The sequence below is a fragment of the Euprymna scolopes genome, chromosome 2 (assembly GCF_053919585.1).
Source record: "Euprymna scolopes isolate OS-2025 chromosome 2, ASM5391958v1, whole genome shotgun sequence".
Classification (NCBI taxonomy): domain Eukaryota; kingdom Metazoa; phylum Mollusca; class Cephalopoda; order Sepiida; family Sepiolidae; genus Euprymna; species Euprymna scolopes.
This window is the reverse complement of record NC_136483.1, coordinates 192675822-192691200: the sequence shown is the minus strand read 5'-3', so window position 1 is coordinate 192691200 and position 15379 is coordinate 192675822. Positions and strand designations below refer to the sequence as shown.

At 34.4% G+C, this 15379-nt stretch overlaps 1 protein-coding gene across 1 annotated transcript in view; it reads left to right on the top strand.

The window, feature by feature from the left end:
* LOC145300440 (proton-coupled amino acid transporter 2-like) overlaps positions 1-15379 on the top strand; it is a 108248-nt gene that overhangs the window by 50389 nt on the left and 42480 nt on the right. Inside the window, 5 exon segments of the mRNA XM_080144483.1 lie at positions 432-591; positions 3399-3489; positions 8657-8745; positions 9378-9470; positions 13785-13869. Of these exon segments, the coding sequence (XP_080000609.1) occupies positions 432-591; positions 3399-3489; positions 8657-8745; positions 9378-9470; positions 13785-13869 (518 nt within the window).

The following is a 15379-nucleotide window of genomic DNA, read 5'->3' as shown; positions in this document are numbered from 1 at the left end:
CCCGTCTTTTTGGTTGGCATCATAATGAGCAGCATTCTATCATCGTTGACTGCAGGGACCGTTTGCTGGAATTGAACGTTGCATAAAGTAAGATGTGGCAGCAGTACTCCATCCTAGGATGGCTAAAAAAGTCTAGGAGCAAATAATAATTAATAAAATATCATTTTTCAAAATCAATGTGCAAATTAGTTGATCTTGCAACTGATATTGCGTATACAGTACAGTTTAATGAATTGAAATATCATTAATGCAATACATGGACTCAATTTTCATTGAAATGATGCAGTGAACACAACTCGTTTAGTTCATTTTGTTAAATGAAAAATGGAGGATAGGAAATTTTCCAAGAGATCCTTTAAATCGGTTTTCAGTTAAGTGTTTATAAAATTCAGTTGTTGATGAATTTAATGGATTTTTTTTTTTCTTTTCAGTGAACAAATTAAAAAATACTGTCCATATGAAAACCATGTCTCAAGAAAATCTATACACTGGGACATTGGAGAATAGTCAAGATGACCCCAATGAGGAAACAGAAACATCTGTTATAGAAGTTCAAACTCGAAGTCGAGAATTGATGGACAATGCCACGTCGTAAGTTTAACCATTTTCGTTCATTTCCTTTTCCTGTAATAAATTAACTCCATTCATCCATCTATAAGATTCATTATGGAAAAACAGCACAATACCAAATTATTGTTCTTTGTTCCTAGATGTGCCGATAACTCTATCATCTATATGATTCATAATGGAAAAAAGCATAATACCAAATTATCGTTCCTAGATGTGTTGATAACTTTTACTGGATATTATCTAAACCTTAACTCCCACCATCCATATAATGTAAAAAAAAGAATCGCCTATCGCCTACAACAGCAAGTAAAAGCAATATGTAGTAGCAATGCTTATCAGGAAGAGCTGGGCAGTTGTAAGGAAACTCTCTACCGTAACAACTATCCAGAGAGCATGATATCAGCTCCAAGAAATATTGACAATTCAGAAACTCACCACAGTTTGTATACTATACATGAAAGTCTTGTCGAAAAAAACTTCAAAGAATATGTAATCCCTATGACATCAGAACAGTATTAAGGAGTAATTCGACTCTAAAAACATCTTGTGCAAATAAAATCCCTACAGAAAAATCATGACTAAGAACCGTGTGTATGAGATCCTATGTGAATGTGGAAAACTATACAAAAATGAGATATGTCATCCACTTAAAGAGTAAGGTTACAAAAACACTGAAAAGCCATAATATGTGGAGAGATTGAAAAATCGGGTATAGCTACCATATATGGAGGGAAAGTGGAGACCATCTATTATGGGACGAAGTAAAAATTATAGACAGAAGAACGATGCAGACTAAAACGACTCAAATAAGCAGCACATGTTTTGTGACGATCAATTACTAAGTAGACCTAGTATAGAATTTAACACAATATGGAAACCATCTATAATACAAATCTCACCTGTATGTTTAAATGTATGTTTGTATGTCTGCCTAAAACTTTCGACAGACGCAACAAATTTTCATGAGATCAGTATCGTTTTGAAGCTCGACCCTTTGAACAACAAATATCAAAAAATTGACCAAAAACATTAATTCCCTCACCTGCAACTGGGCAGTTTTCTACAGGGAGGGTAGATTTTCTGCTGACATTTTTTGCAAGTCATTCAAGCCTCGCGTCAACGACGTTGCATTAAAGGCATTACTTTGACCGCCCATGACGTCACAACCACAGTAGGCACATCGATAAGAACGCTTGTTTTTTTTTCATCTCTTTTTCCTCTAGCATGTTACGTGTTCGAGCCTGCTTACTACTCTTTTTTGCTCAACCAACACCCTTACACACACCTCCACTTTCTTTTCCGCCTTCACATTATGGGTTCGAGCCTGCCTGCCTACTACAACTTTTTCTTTTTTTTTTTTTTCTCAACACACACCTCTAAACACCCGGGCAACGCCGGACAATTTTATATATATATAAAAGGCAAAATGTGTGTGTGTGTATATGTCTCACAACTTTCGGCAGAGGTGACGGATTCTGACGAAACCGGTATCGTTTTAAAGCTCTACCCTTCGGACGATAAATATAAAAAAATTGGCCAAAAACATCACTCTCAACTGGGCAGTTTTCTGCAGGGAGGGGTTGGATTTTCCAACACCATTTCTGCAAGTCATCTTTTCTTTTCAATCGCATTATAGAGCATTGGTAAAACGTCAGATTTTTTTTCACTTTCTTTTCTGCTTTCCAGTCACTGGCTTGAGCTTGCCTACTTACTACCACTTTTTTTTTTTTTTTTTTTTTTAAACTCCTCTCTCCACCCAGGGTTCCTTACTACACCACCTACACATACCCGGGCAATGCCGGGTGCCCCTCCCCCCAATTTTTTTTTTTTTTTTACCCCTTTCTCCACCCGGTCTGACTACTGTTGTTTTAAACACTCTCCCCACACCTCTCCACACTTGGGCAATGCTGGGTACCCCCGCTAGTTAATCATAAATAATAAATTCAAAATTTAACCATTTGAAGACCAAATAAGTCCAGAATTTTTTTTTTAATAAAAAAACATATTTATTTATTATAATTAAACTTTTTTTTTTCCTTTTCCGTCCCATGATGGTGGTGGAGGTTATGCTTGGCACGTTTTCCTTAAGATGTCGTTGATAAAACGTAATATCCGATATAGTAGAAAACACTGGTTTAGCATGTATTGTCAAGGTATAAAAAGTCTACTGTATTAAAAGCACTATTGATATAGAATGCAAAATTAGTACGTTTATTAGTAGGACAAAGGGATAGGAAGTTGTTCACCAATGTACACAAAGATAACTAAAATGGGATTGTTAATCAAGGTGTGGCAATGATGGGACAAAGGACAGGACAATAGAGGGCAATAAATTTGAGTTAGTTTACAATTTTAGGAGTGACAACTACTATCAACAATTTCCCCCACTTTCTATCTGTGCCTAAATCTAAACGCAAATTCCATGAATAAAGCTTCTTTTCTAGAACTGCCCACCTGTGGAAGTCTGTTCTGCTGGCCTGCTTTCCAGCTAACTACAATATGGTCATCTTCAAGTCCAATATAAATAAATTTTGTTGAGCTGTCCCCTTAAATAATCAAATTATATTCAATTTCTACCACTAACGATCATTATGCTGTTGTCCAAGTAACCACTGTACACTCATTAACCTTTGTCCTCGAGTAGTGTTCATGCCTTGATAAGTGGTGACTCCCTTGTTTAAAAAAAAATTTTTTTTGTCATTTTGTTCATTCAATCAATTGATTTATAATCTTCTATAATGAAAAAAAAAATTTTTTTGTCATTTTGTAAAAGTTCAATCAATTGATTTATAATCTTCTATAATGAACTTTATTTTTCCATTTTATAGGAACATGTCTAGTCTCATGAACTTTTTAAAGGGAAATATTGGTACAGGCATCTTGGCTATGTCCTATGCATTCACACAGTCTGGCCTATGGGTGAGTATGTTTTCACTATTTTTAAGCAACAGTAAGGCAGTGTCAGAAACCCTAGAGGAAGACCTCCAATCAATAGTTGAATGGGGACAAAAATGGATGGTGACATTCAATGCTGACAAGATTAAGCTTGTTTCCTTTAATAATTACAAGAAACCTTCTCAACCACCAAAAGCTATGGCTAACGATAAATTACCGGAAAGTACTTTGTTTAAACTCCTCGGCTTAACACTCATAGGGAACATGTGTTGGAACAGATACATCGAGAGCATTGCTGCGGCTGCTGTGAGGAAGGTGGGCTCTCTCTACCGTGCTAGAAAGTTACGCCTTAAAGTATCCTGTATCTTTACAAGGCCACCATTTGCCCATGTATGGAGTATTGCTGTCACATTTGGGCTGGTGCATCTGCTACCAGTTTTTCGCTCCTGGACAAAAAAAACACAAGCTATCCATTTGTCTTTCTCTCTCTCTTTCTCTCTCTCTCTCATGAAAATATAAATCGTTTCTATGATGTATTTTTTCTTACTTTCTCTTGGAATAACTGTTTTCATGTTTGTGTAGATTGGTAATCTTTTAAAACAACACATTTCAGATGAAAACATTATGTGCTTACATGTCCTGTCAAAATTAGTATGAATTCCAAAAATTACAAAAAAATGATCTTGTAGATGTGCTAGATGTATTTTTAACAAAAAAATCATCCACAATTACATTCTGTTAAAAAAGATATTTTTTTACGTCAATTTAAGTTAAGTCAGTTTATCATGCTGAATATGTTTCACAACTCTTCCACATTTATTCAATCTATATATCTATAAAATTTTAAGTCTACAGACTCGAAATTTGATATACAGGATACTGAGATTTGGGAAAATCTTTGTAATCTGTTTTCGGCCAGATATTTGGCTGTTAAGGGGTCAAAATTCAACAATTTGACGTTTGAGAACTCTACCAAATTCCTCCCCCAATTTTGGGTATAAACACTTGAAATTTTAGATATAGATTCCTTGGATATGTATCTAACTTAATAACTTGATTTGAGCCCAAAACAATAAATGTTAAGGGGTCATAATAGGGGTGAAAGTTTAAAAATATTTGACCTCTGCGGTCTCTACCAAATTACTCAGACAATTTCTGATCTAAAGATTTGAAATTTGACATAAAGAGTATTTAGAGATAGGGCAAGCTTTTTAATCGGTTTGGGTCGAAAATTTGAGCTACCAATATATATATGTATGCATGTTTGCATGTCTGCCTAAAACTTTTGACAGAGGTGACAGATTGTCACAAGATAAGTATCGTTTTGAAGCTTGACCCTTCAGACGACAAATACCCAAAAATTGGCTAAAAACATTAATTTCTTCACCATTAACTAGGAACTTTTCAACAGGGAGGGGTCGCTTTTTTTTCACCAATATTTTTGAAAGTCATCCTCTCCTTTCGATTAATTAAAACCTACATCACTTCCAGTTTGGCGGTGGTCGTAACAGCAAAGACGTCAGGTTTTTTCCCCATTCTTTTCCTTCTTCGCGGTACGTGTTCAAGCTTGCCTTCCTACTACAACTTTTTTTTTTTTTTTGCTCAACACACACATCCAAACACCCGGGCAATGCCGGACTGAAATGCTAGTAATTCAATAAATTCTATTTTTACTTAATATTTTTTTACTGGATCATTTTTCGTAATTTTAAAAATTTATACTAATTTCAATGAAATGTGTTGGTTAAGAGATTACCACTGTACACAATCACCACTCTTTTATATTAACATCAGTGTCTGAGTGGGTTTGATTCTTGTCCAGAATTCTCCCCATATTAAAAACAAATTTAAAGAAAAATCTATATGATGTATGTACCTGTGACAAAAATGAAAACATGATATTCCAAAAATCACCTAAAATGATCAAGTAATTTTATTTTTATAAAGAAAATAATTTGTAAGCGATTAACGAGAATTTGTAGGCATTACAACATAAATTTAGTAAGTGTGAATTCTTGTTGAGTTATCGCCCTTTGTTTCTTGGCATTTTTTTTTCAAAATGGCGAGCAAAACAGTTACTCCTTGGATACTCATAAAATTGGATTTTTTCTTATCTAAAAATAAAAATACTTGATTAATTTTTTTGTGATTTTTGGAATATGATATTTTTGTTTTATCACATATGTATATCATATAGCCTTTTCTTTATTTTTGTTTTTTTTTAATATTGAGGAATTCTGGATGAGAACTGTGGGTTTATCAGCATATGAAAAGAAATACTCCTCAGAAAATGCAACACTATTATGGAAGACTTGTATCCAATCTGTTGCTAATGTCGCTGCAAGAATAATTGGATCATTTTATTGTTCCAGAGAGTATTTGACTCCTGTCACAATCTTCTCTATAAAACCTAGGGTTTACTTTTATCAACCTCGTAACTCTTGCTTTCCTTAGTACATTAGTTCTTACATTCCACAAGCTATGTTTCTGACAATGGCGGAAGAATTGCTGTTTTCTGGGTTAGAATTTACCAATATAACACCTCTTGTTGGTAGGTTTTGGACCTTGAATTGGTAGTTTTTCTTTTAGCTGTTTTCATCAAGTGGCTTTATAACTTGTCTGGAGCAATTTCCAGTAAAAATGAAAAAACACCGGTAGTTATTGAATCTAAAATGAAACAAGTTAAACTTATAATTTGGATGCATATGAACGGTCCTAAAGAGTTGATCCTATAATTTTTTAAAAACTAACTTTAAAATTCTTATCAAATCCTTATACAATTATAATTTAAAAACGATTGGATTCAGTTAATAACCAAGTGATACTGTAATAAAATTCAATTTTCAAAAGTAAATTTAAACCATAAAAATCATGTTTTGAAAAATTAGTTTTAAAAAAGGAAAATAAAATAAAGACGATAGCAGACAATGCCAGGTAGAAACAGATAAAGAGAGTGACTTTTAATATATTTTTAACTATTTTTATCTAGGTGCTCCACGCAACACTATTTCCACCCAAGTAACACCGGGCAGGGACATCTATTTTATTATATAATTGAGCTTTGTTCTCGTATGTAACATATCCAGTTCATAACCATCTAAAGATACTGGCTTTCTGGCCTGAAATGCACCAAACATTAATGTCTTTTCCTTTACCTTTGGTCCTGGATATGACGTTAAACTACAGTAGCATCCAAAACGAAGGGACAAAATTTTAAAACCTAATATTTGTTAAAAATAACAACTGTGAAAAGCTAAAATTTTGACAACTGGTCGTCGTTATCATCCATAATAACATGATAAAATTTGGATCCTTTTCAAAGGATAGAAAAAGAATTATAGCAATTATTTATTTTCAAAATAGGAATGTTCAAAAGTAAGGGACAAAATTGAGAATTGGTCAAGCTGATCAAGTCATATCCTGCAGTTCTTGATGCTCTGGTGACCTGCAATAAAAGCTTGATCTACTGCTATGACCCAGAGACCAAGAGACAGTTCCTAGTGGGAGCATGCTGGCTCTCCCAGATCCAAGGAGGCCAGACAGAGCAAGTCCACCTAGAAACGTATGATGATCTACATGTACTGGGTTCCCACTGAACAGACAATCAACAAGGAATACTATGTTGAGGTTTTAAGGGTGTTCAGAAAGAGATTCTGTCAGAAGAGACCAGCACTCTTCAAATTGGGTTAGTGGCATTTCCAATGTACTATCCCACAACTCCATCCTTGTCACAGACTATTTGACCAAGATGGGCATCAAGATATAGTCCAGGCCTTCCTCTCTGTGACTTTTAGTTATTCCCTAAGTTCAAGGAAAACCTTAGAGACTGCGGTTATGAGACAATTGAGATGAACAAGAGTCATTGATGTGACGAGGGTCATTAACATGCTCACACAAGAGGATTTCCAGAAGTTGGAACGGTACAACAAGTGCATTGCAGCTAGAGGAGATTACTTTGAAGGGGACTAGAGTTCAAGGGAAGAAAGACCTCTACAGTAAAGGGATGGGATTTTGTTGCTAAACAGTTTTTTTTTTTTGGGGGGGGTATATACATCGAGGAGGTACAAGGTTTATTAAAGCACATTCCATTAAAATGCTTGTAAAACAGGCATAAGGATATAACATTGCAGCGATGGGACAGGGGTTGGAGCTTAGTTGATAGTGTGGGACCTATTAGATTTGAGACTCTTTTTTTGGACCCTGTCAAATAGGGAGAGACTAGTGATACATGTATCATCCAAGATGTGGCAATAATATTCCATGCTTAGGCAAATAGTGGCTTTGTAGAGGTATAAGATATTTTCAGGTGTGAGTAGTTTTCTAGCCTGATAGAGGGAACCCACCTTTTTGCAGCAGCCTTTAAAATGTCCCCAATGCATTTATTCCTGTCCATGTTAAGCCAAGGAATTTGAAGGAAGAACTCTCACGTAGGGTGTTATCAGTCATGACAATCAGTAGTTCAGATAGCTTCTTGTAATGATTAAGTGAAAGAATTAGCATTAAATTAGCATTAAATGTTACCATCCATTTATGGCTCCATTCCACTATGGACTGGAGGTCTTTTTTCTAAGAATTCTGTCATTGCCTTAAATATATGTACATCCGTTTTTCCTTCATGCCTATTATAATAAGAGGATTGTATGATAAGCAAATATACTCGTCTCAGACTGTGTTATCAGGGAAGTCATATGAATATCAGGAATAATAGTGGTCCAAGGATCAATCCTTTAGGCACTCCCACATTTATATCATGTTGTTTGGATGTACGTCCATCAAGGACAACCTGGAGTTTCCACTTGTCTAAGAAGGATCTAATGATATTTAGCATCTGTTCAGAAATTACCGCATGATTTAATTTCCATACCAGACTTTGTCAAAGACTTTGGATATATCAAGGGCTACAATCCTGCGTTCCAAATAGTATAAACGATCGATCCTCATCTCAAAAATTCAGAAAGGTAATAGAGTTGATTCTGTAATATTATCTGGTTTCACCGGTTTAATGTGCCATAAAGTCTTATTGGAAAACATAACTTTCTTCAAGCTAAACTGTAACTCCTTCTCCTGAAGGAGGGGGTAATGTATGGAAAAATAACCTCCTGAGTGCAGGCTGAAAGATAATCACCCTTGATCTTTTTATTTTATTGAAATTTTCATGTTTCATGCTTTTTTTTTTTTTTTTTTTTTTTAGCTTGGTTTTGGCGGTCTTTTATTTCTGGGCGCAATAGCAACTCACTGTATGCACATATTGGTCAATTGTAGCCGCAAGTTGTGTGAACGGTAAGTTAACAAGAATCATTAATTTCTTTAGGAATAACAAAACGTTACACTTGAATGGAATATTCCAATTACTACCCCCCTCCTCTTTTCCCCTCCATCGATAACATGGTGAAGTTGTATGTCAAGTTAATCATGCTGGTTTCATTTTAAACAAATTTTTTGCTTTTCATTCAAAAATGTTGTGAAAATCATTGCATATCCAGTGCTTTCTTAATTCCTGTAGAAAATCTGTCACATTTTCAAAGACAAGCATCTATGAAATGAGGGCACTAGAGTCTGATTTGAATGTTTAGACTATCGATCCCTACAGCACTGTCTATGACAGCACTTTGAAGAGCATTGATCAAGATCTTGCTGATTTTTCTCTCTTCTAATCTGAATTATCCCCTATGACTAAACACTGAGCAACATCCCCACAGCTGTCCGGGATGTTGGCAAACTTATCAAGAACCTTGAAAAACATTCTTCATCATTAAACTGACAGAATTTTTTTTTTGTTCATCTTTTTTAACCTTTTTTTTTATTGTTTGCAATGTATTCAACTTCTATCGTATGGGTTGTATGAGTATAATGCAGTATATATATATTAAAAAAAAAAAAAAAAAAAAGGAATTCCTCATTTTATTTTATAGGACGTCTTCAATTGCTTTGGATTATCCAGAAGTTGTTGAAAGCTGTCTTCTGACAGGTCCGCAAAGATTTCGGCGAACAGCTCCATATTTTAGGTATGAAAACTTTTTTCTAAATTTTCTCCTTAAAACCTCTTTATCAGTAAACAGCAGAGCATTAGCATAGTTAAGCAAAGGAAAAGTCTATCAGGCATGCATAATGTGGTGGCTCCAGCAAAGACGTTTTGTGGGTTTAATAGTTAAATATCTTTCATTTGCAAACTCAAAGCTGATTGCCATAGTCACGCAGCTCACCTCTCTCGGCTTGCCCAATTGTACATCGTTTCTCAGGCGAGTTGAGCATGTGACAAAGTAAATAAAAAGGTTGAATCCAAACATTTCGCTCTCTTTTCTCACTCTTCCATATTTTTTTTTTTTTTTTTTTTTTTTTTTTTTATTCAATTTTCACCCCAAACAAGGCACAGTGCCACTTTGAAGCAGGGGGCTACTATTAGGGAATTAATTAGCGGGGTCATTATGAAGGGAGAAGAGTAGAAAGATATTTGTTAACATTACACTTGAACTTCTGCATATCATTGCAGTTGGGAAAGCAGAATCCCGGAAGGGAGTTCCAAAGACCCGCAGTTCTGGGGAAGAAACTATTGGAGTAAAAGGCTTTCTTGCACCTAGGGATCTCTACTGTAAAGGGATGAGACTTAGTAGCTTGTCGGGTTTGTCACGTCGGGGAGGTACAAGTGTTTGCAGTTCGTCAGACGCATGCAGCAGTGCCCTATCGGAGGCCTATTGGCACTAAAAGAATTGACTGAAATTCATCTCAACCTAACACATGCACACAACATTTTAACATTCTTTCTAATATTCCTTCTAATAATATAAAAAAAGTCAATGGACACTCTCTTTAATAACTTTTAATCAAGAAAATATAATTCATATAATTGAGCGGAGAAGTTTTGATACAATATTTCACACCTATGCGACATTGCGACGCATGGCGCTAAAACTATAGACATTGGAACTCTTCTATATCTCAACTAAAGACTCTAACTCTTACTCTAAAAGAACTCTTGATATTCATGAACATTCTATTGTAATCCTTTATTCTTAAACAAATATAAAACATCTTTTGTGTGAATGTATGTCTCTCAACTCTTTGTTTTGATTTTATTTGGGTAACATGTTCAGTAGATATCTACCTGCTGATGCAATTCTCTACCTATATAAGAGCCAGGTACGTCCAAGGATGGAGTATTGTAGCCACATCTGGGCAGGAGCTGCTAGAAAGGACTTATCCTACTTTGACAGAGTTCAAAATAAACTTCGTAGCCTAGTGGGGGATGCCCTTTTTTCTTCCCAGCAACCTCTTTCTCACAGAAGAGACGTTGTGAGCCTGTCTCTGTTTTATCGTTATTTTCATGGCAAGTGCTCATCTGAGCTCCAATCTATGGTCCCCTCCTCGCCAAACATTCAAGAGAAACACTCGTCTAGCTGAAAACACTATTAATGATTTCCCCCACTCTTTATCTGTACCCAAACCTAAACGTAGATTCCATGAACAAAGCTTCTTTCTTAGAACTGCATGCCTGTGGAACTGTCTTCTAGTTGCCTGCTTTCCAGCTGACTACAATATGGTTGTCTTCAAGTCCAATGTAAACAAGTTCTTGATGAGCCCTTCCCCTTAAGTAATCCAATTTACAAAATGTACACTTCTAACGATTACTATAATATTGTCCTTTTGACTACTTTACACTTTTTAACCCTTATCCTCGAGTGGCCCCTGGAGCTTGATAAGTGTGATTCCTTTGTAAAAAAAAAAAAAAAAAAAAAAAAAAAAGTTTAGATCTTATGATCTCCGAGGAGGATTGCATCTGGACAACATAGGAAGATGTGTGTAGAAGAGGAGACTTCAATGGTATGGCCGCATTAAAAGAATGGATGAAAAATGTTGGGTTAGTCAATATAAAACAATTAAGCAGGTTCAGTTCATAGGGGAATAACAAGAAAAACATGGGAGGAAATGATAAGGATGGATTTGAAAGAAAGAGTGATAGCCAGAAATAGGTTTGTAAGTGAATTTCTAAAAGCTATTCAAGATATGCCAGCATGTAAAACTGACATTAAACTAAATATGATCACTTTACATTAGTATTAGCTTCCCATGTGGTAGGACATCTCTAAAGACCCTAAATTATTTTGTGTTTCCATGTAGCACTTACCCACAGTATTGCATTTCTCTTTGCCATCTATTGTTCGTTTGCATAAATACAGTTACTATCTTTGAAAGTATCTCTAAGAAAATTAACCATATCTTGTCTGTTTATCCTTCTATGAGTATTCATGTCTGGTGACTTTAATGTTAACAATTTTAAATAGTTTGTCCATTCAAACAAGCTCAATTAGTTATGATTTTTCCCTTGCATATGATCTAACACAAAATTGTTGACAACCTACTTGCATAGTCGATGCTGACAAACGTTTTGCAGGTTTTCTTAATCTTTTCCTGAAAAATTCTTCTGAACAATGCTCATCCATTGTTCTGTCTACATTGAGATCTTCGGATCACTCAGTTGTCTCAATTAAAATCAAATAAAAAGTGTGATATCCTTTCCCATCACTCAGTGTATTGATACTGCATGGTTTAGTAGGATAACGTCTAACCTTCCATATCAGAAGTTTTTCTGCACACCAGTTTTGAAAAGAATGTTTTTAGTACCACATCCAATATAACTGATTTAAATGTTGATATTGAAAGTTTTATACCTTTTCAAAAACATCCAACAGAAACCAAATAGCTAGCTTATTCACATACTTGATACTTGTCTTATTATTGTGTCTTCATACCTTTTAACAAAAGCTATCATAACATTTTACATTAAACAAAATTTTGCACATGGTCAATGTCAACATGTCTTTTTTTTTTTTCTTTCTTTTTATTTAAAAAAAATTTTTTTTTTTAGCCTTCAAGAAAAGAACTGAACAAAATAGTTTTTTTTCTATATGCGTGTTGGATTGAGTGTTTATGTGTTGATCTTTGTTTCATAGTTGCTTCTTGTGATTGTTCATGGCTGGCTATTTTTTGTGTGGTTGTGTTATCTAATAGCTGTTCATCTTCTCTTTAACTAAGACAAATAACTGCTCATGTATGAAAACAATAAAAACTTGCTGCTAAGGTTTTATTCATTGAGAAAGTTTACTCATTGAGGAGAGAGACCAATATGTCTGATTAACTAATTATTTACCTAATTTTCTTAACTGGGACCTTCTGATAAACACAAGTGTAATAAGACTCTGACATCCCTTTCTATTGCAGAGTGTATCGATACTCGATGACTGAGTGAAACAGCCTCATATTTTTTATATTAGAAGTTCTTCTGCTGCCATTTTTAAAAGGAATCACATCAAATATAACTGATTGGTTAATCGTTGATATTAAGAGCTTTATACCATCCCTAAAAAATCAAACTGAAACGAACTAGATAATTTTGGTATACTCCCGAATGTGTTGCTGCTATTACTCACAGAAATCACTATTTTGCTTAAAAGAAATAAATGCTCTGAAAATAAAGCCACCTTTTAGACTGTTCATAACCATTACAAAAAGGTTCTAAATGGCATGATAATCCTATGCCCAATCTGTTAAATCTAAAGTGGCTGAGCAGAGGCTTCGTTCCCAAGAGTTCTGATGAATAACAAATGGGATCTTGAACATATTCCAACCATCATCAATGAATCAAAGATGATTTCCTAAGAGTTTTCGTGAATAATAAGATCCTTTCTACTAAAATAAAAAATAAAAATTCTCTTCAAATTCTTTTAGGAGTCATTCTATTAATTATTAACTTTGAATTCTTCAAGTGAATTCTAACTTTGGCATTAAAGCCATTAACAGGCAAAAAAGAAGCTGTTTTCCCATGATGCCATTTTGATTCAACACATGTCTACAATCCAGTTGAGCTCCCTTTTGTTTGATATTTTAATTTTTTTTATGGAAATCACTCTAGACCTATTTGATGCAAGGAGTTAATAATAAATAATCCAAAAACAGTTCAAGGTCAAAAACAAATGTTAAATGGATAGATTATAACCCAGAAAACCAATTCTTCCCTTTTTGTCAGAAAATATCACACACGGAATGTGAGGACTAAAGGACAAAATAAGGGAAATGAGAGTTACAAATATTTCCATGAAAGAAAATAAAACTTGAGATTTTTTACTTTTTAATTCATTTTGATGCAATTGAAATACTTTTTTTTGTTTTTACCAGATTTCAATTTTGTTTAATTAAATTTTAACATTTTTATTTTTTAATTAAATTTTAACTTTATTTTTTTTTAATTAACTTTTTCCATGAATATCAAATGAATCATTTTATTTGTAAAATTTTCACTAAAAATTTAAATTTTCTTTTTTCAGAATCGTTATTAATATTTTTATAACTTTTACCCAATTTGGTTTCTGCTGTGTGTATATTGTGTTTATTGCCAAAAATGTTAAGCAGGTAAGTTTCATTTTTTTCTTCTTTTTTTTATACAACTAGCAGGGCTACCTGGCATGGTTCAGAACAAAAGTGTAACATTTCTGTTAAAACTTTTATCTACCTTTTTTATTTTATCATTCTCTTTCATCCAGCCCATTCCTCTATAGCTGGACACACACACACACACACACACACAAAACTCTCTTTTATATAATAGATTTCATCTAGGAATGAGTCAGCATTTTCTTTTCAAATTAGTACATAACATCGAAAACAGATTCTCCCTGATGAAACCTAGCCCAGTTGACACCCAGTGAATGAATATTTTTTTTTATAAATTTTATATATTATTCATCCAGAGCAACACTGATCAAGAATATATTTGTGCATCGTTGATTTGTAGTTTTAGGCTTTTAGATGAACATACATACATACGACTACCCTTTTTATATAATAGATAATCGCTACAATTCTCTTTTTTTGCATTAAATTTGATCACATCATTTTATCAAGTAATATTTTCTCTGTTTAAATTTCTCTCAAAATCTTCATTATCAGTTTTGTATCTGAATTTTTGAGATGAGGATTGATCTATTTGGATTTTTTAGACTACTGTTCTCATTTTGAATGTTAGTCTCACAACTTTTTCACCAACATAATCTCTACAAAAAAATTTTTTTTTAGAATAAGAAACTTGCCAATAATAATGGTCAGTTGAAAAATTCAAGTACTGAATTAAATGACAAAACTTCCAGAAAACTCAACTCTTTATTGATTGATTATAAAAGGTTTACAAAGAAATTATTTTTGCCTGGTGCTACCAGATCAGGCTCTCTATTAGTTTCCTAAGATGGAATGCACCTACATTGATTTTCTGTTTTTTGTTTTCTATTCTCTTTTGTAAAACTTTTTTTTTTTTTTTTTTTTTACACAGAGATCACCACTTATCAAGGCCCGGAAGCCACTCAGGGATAAGGGTTATTGCAAGTACATTATATTAGTGAGGAGATTTGATGAAATGTTTACTTAAGAGGGCGGTTCATTAGGAATTTGTTAACATTAGACTTGAAGACATCCAAGTTGTAGTCCGGAGGGAAGCAGGCAGACGGAACAGAGTTCCACAGGCGTGCAGTTCTAAGAAAGAAGCTTTGTTCATGAAATCCGCGTTTTGATTTAGGCATAGATATAGAGTGGGGGAAATTTTTCACAGTGGATTCAGCTAGACGGGTGTTTTTCGTGAAAGATTGGCGAGGGGGGACCAGGGATTGGAGTTCAGACGAGCACCTGCCATGAAAATAACAATAAAACAAGGATAGGCTTGCAACGTCTCTTCTGTGGGAGAGAGGTTGCAGGGTAGAGAAAAGGGCATCCCCCACTAAACCACGAAGTCTATTTTGTACTCTGTCAAGGCATGATAGGCTGTTTTTGGCAGCTCCTGCCCAGATATGGCAGCAGTATTCCATCCTTGGACGTACTTGGCTTTTATATAGATAGAGAATTGCATCAGTAGTGAGATATCTTCTGGAGCGGT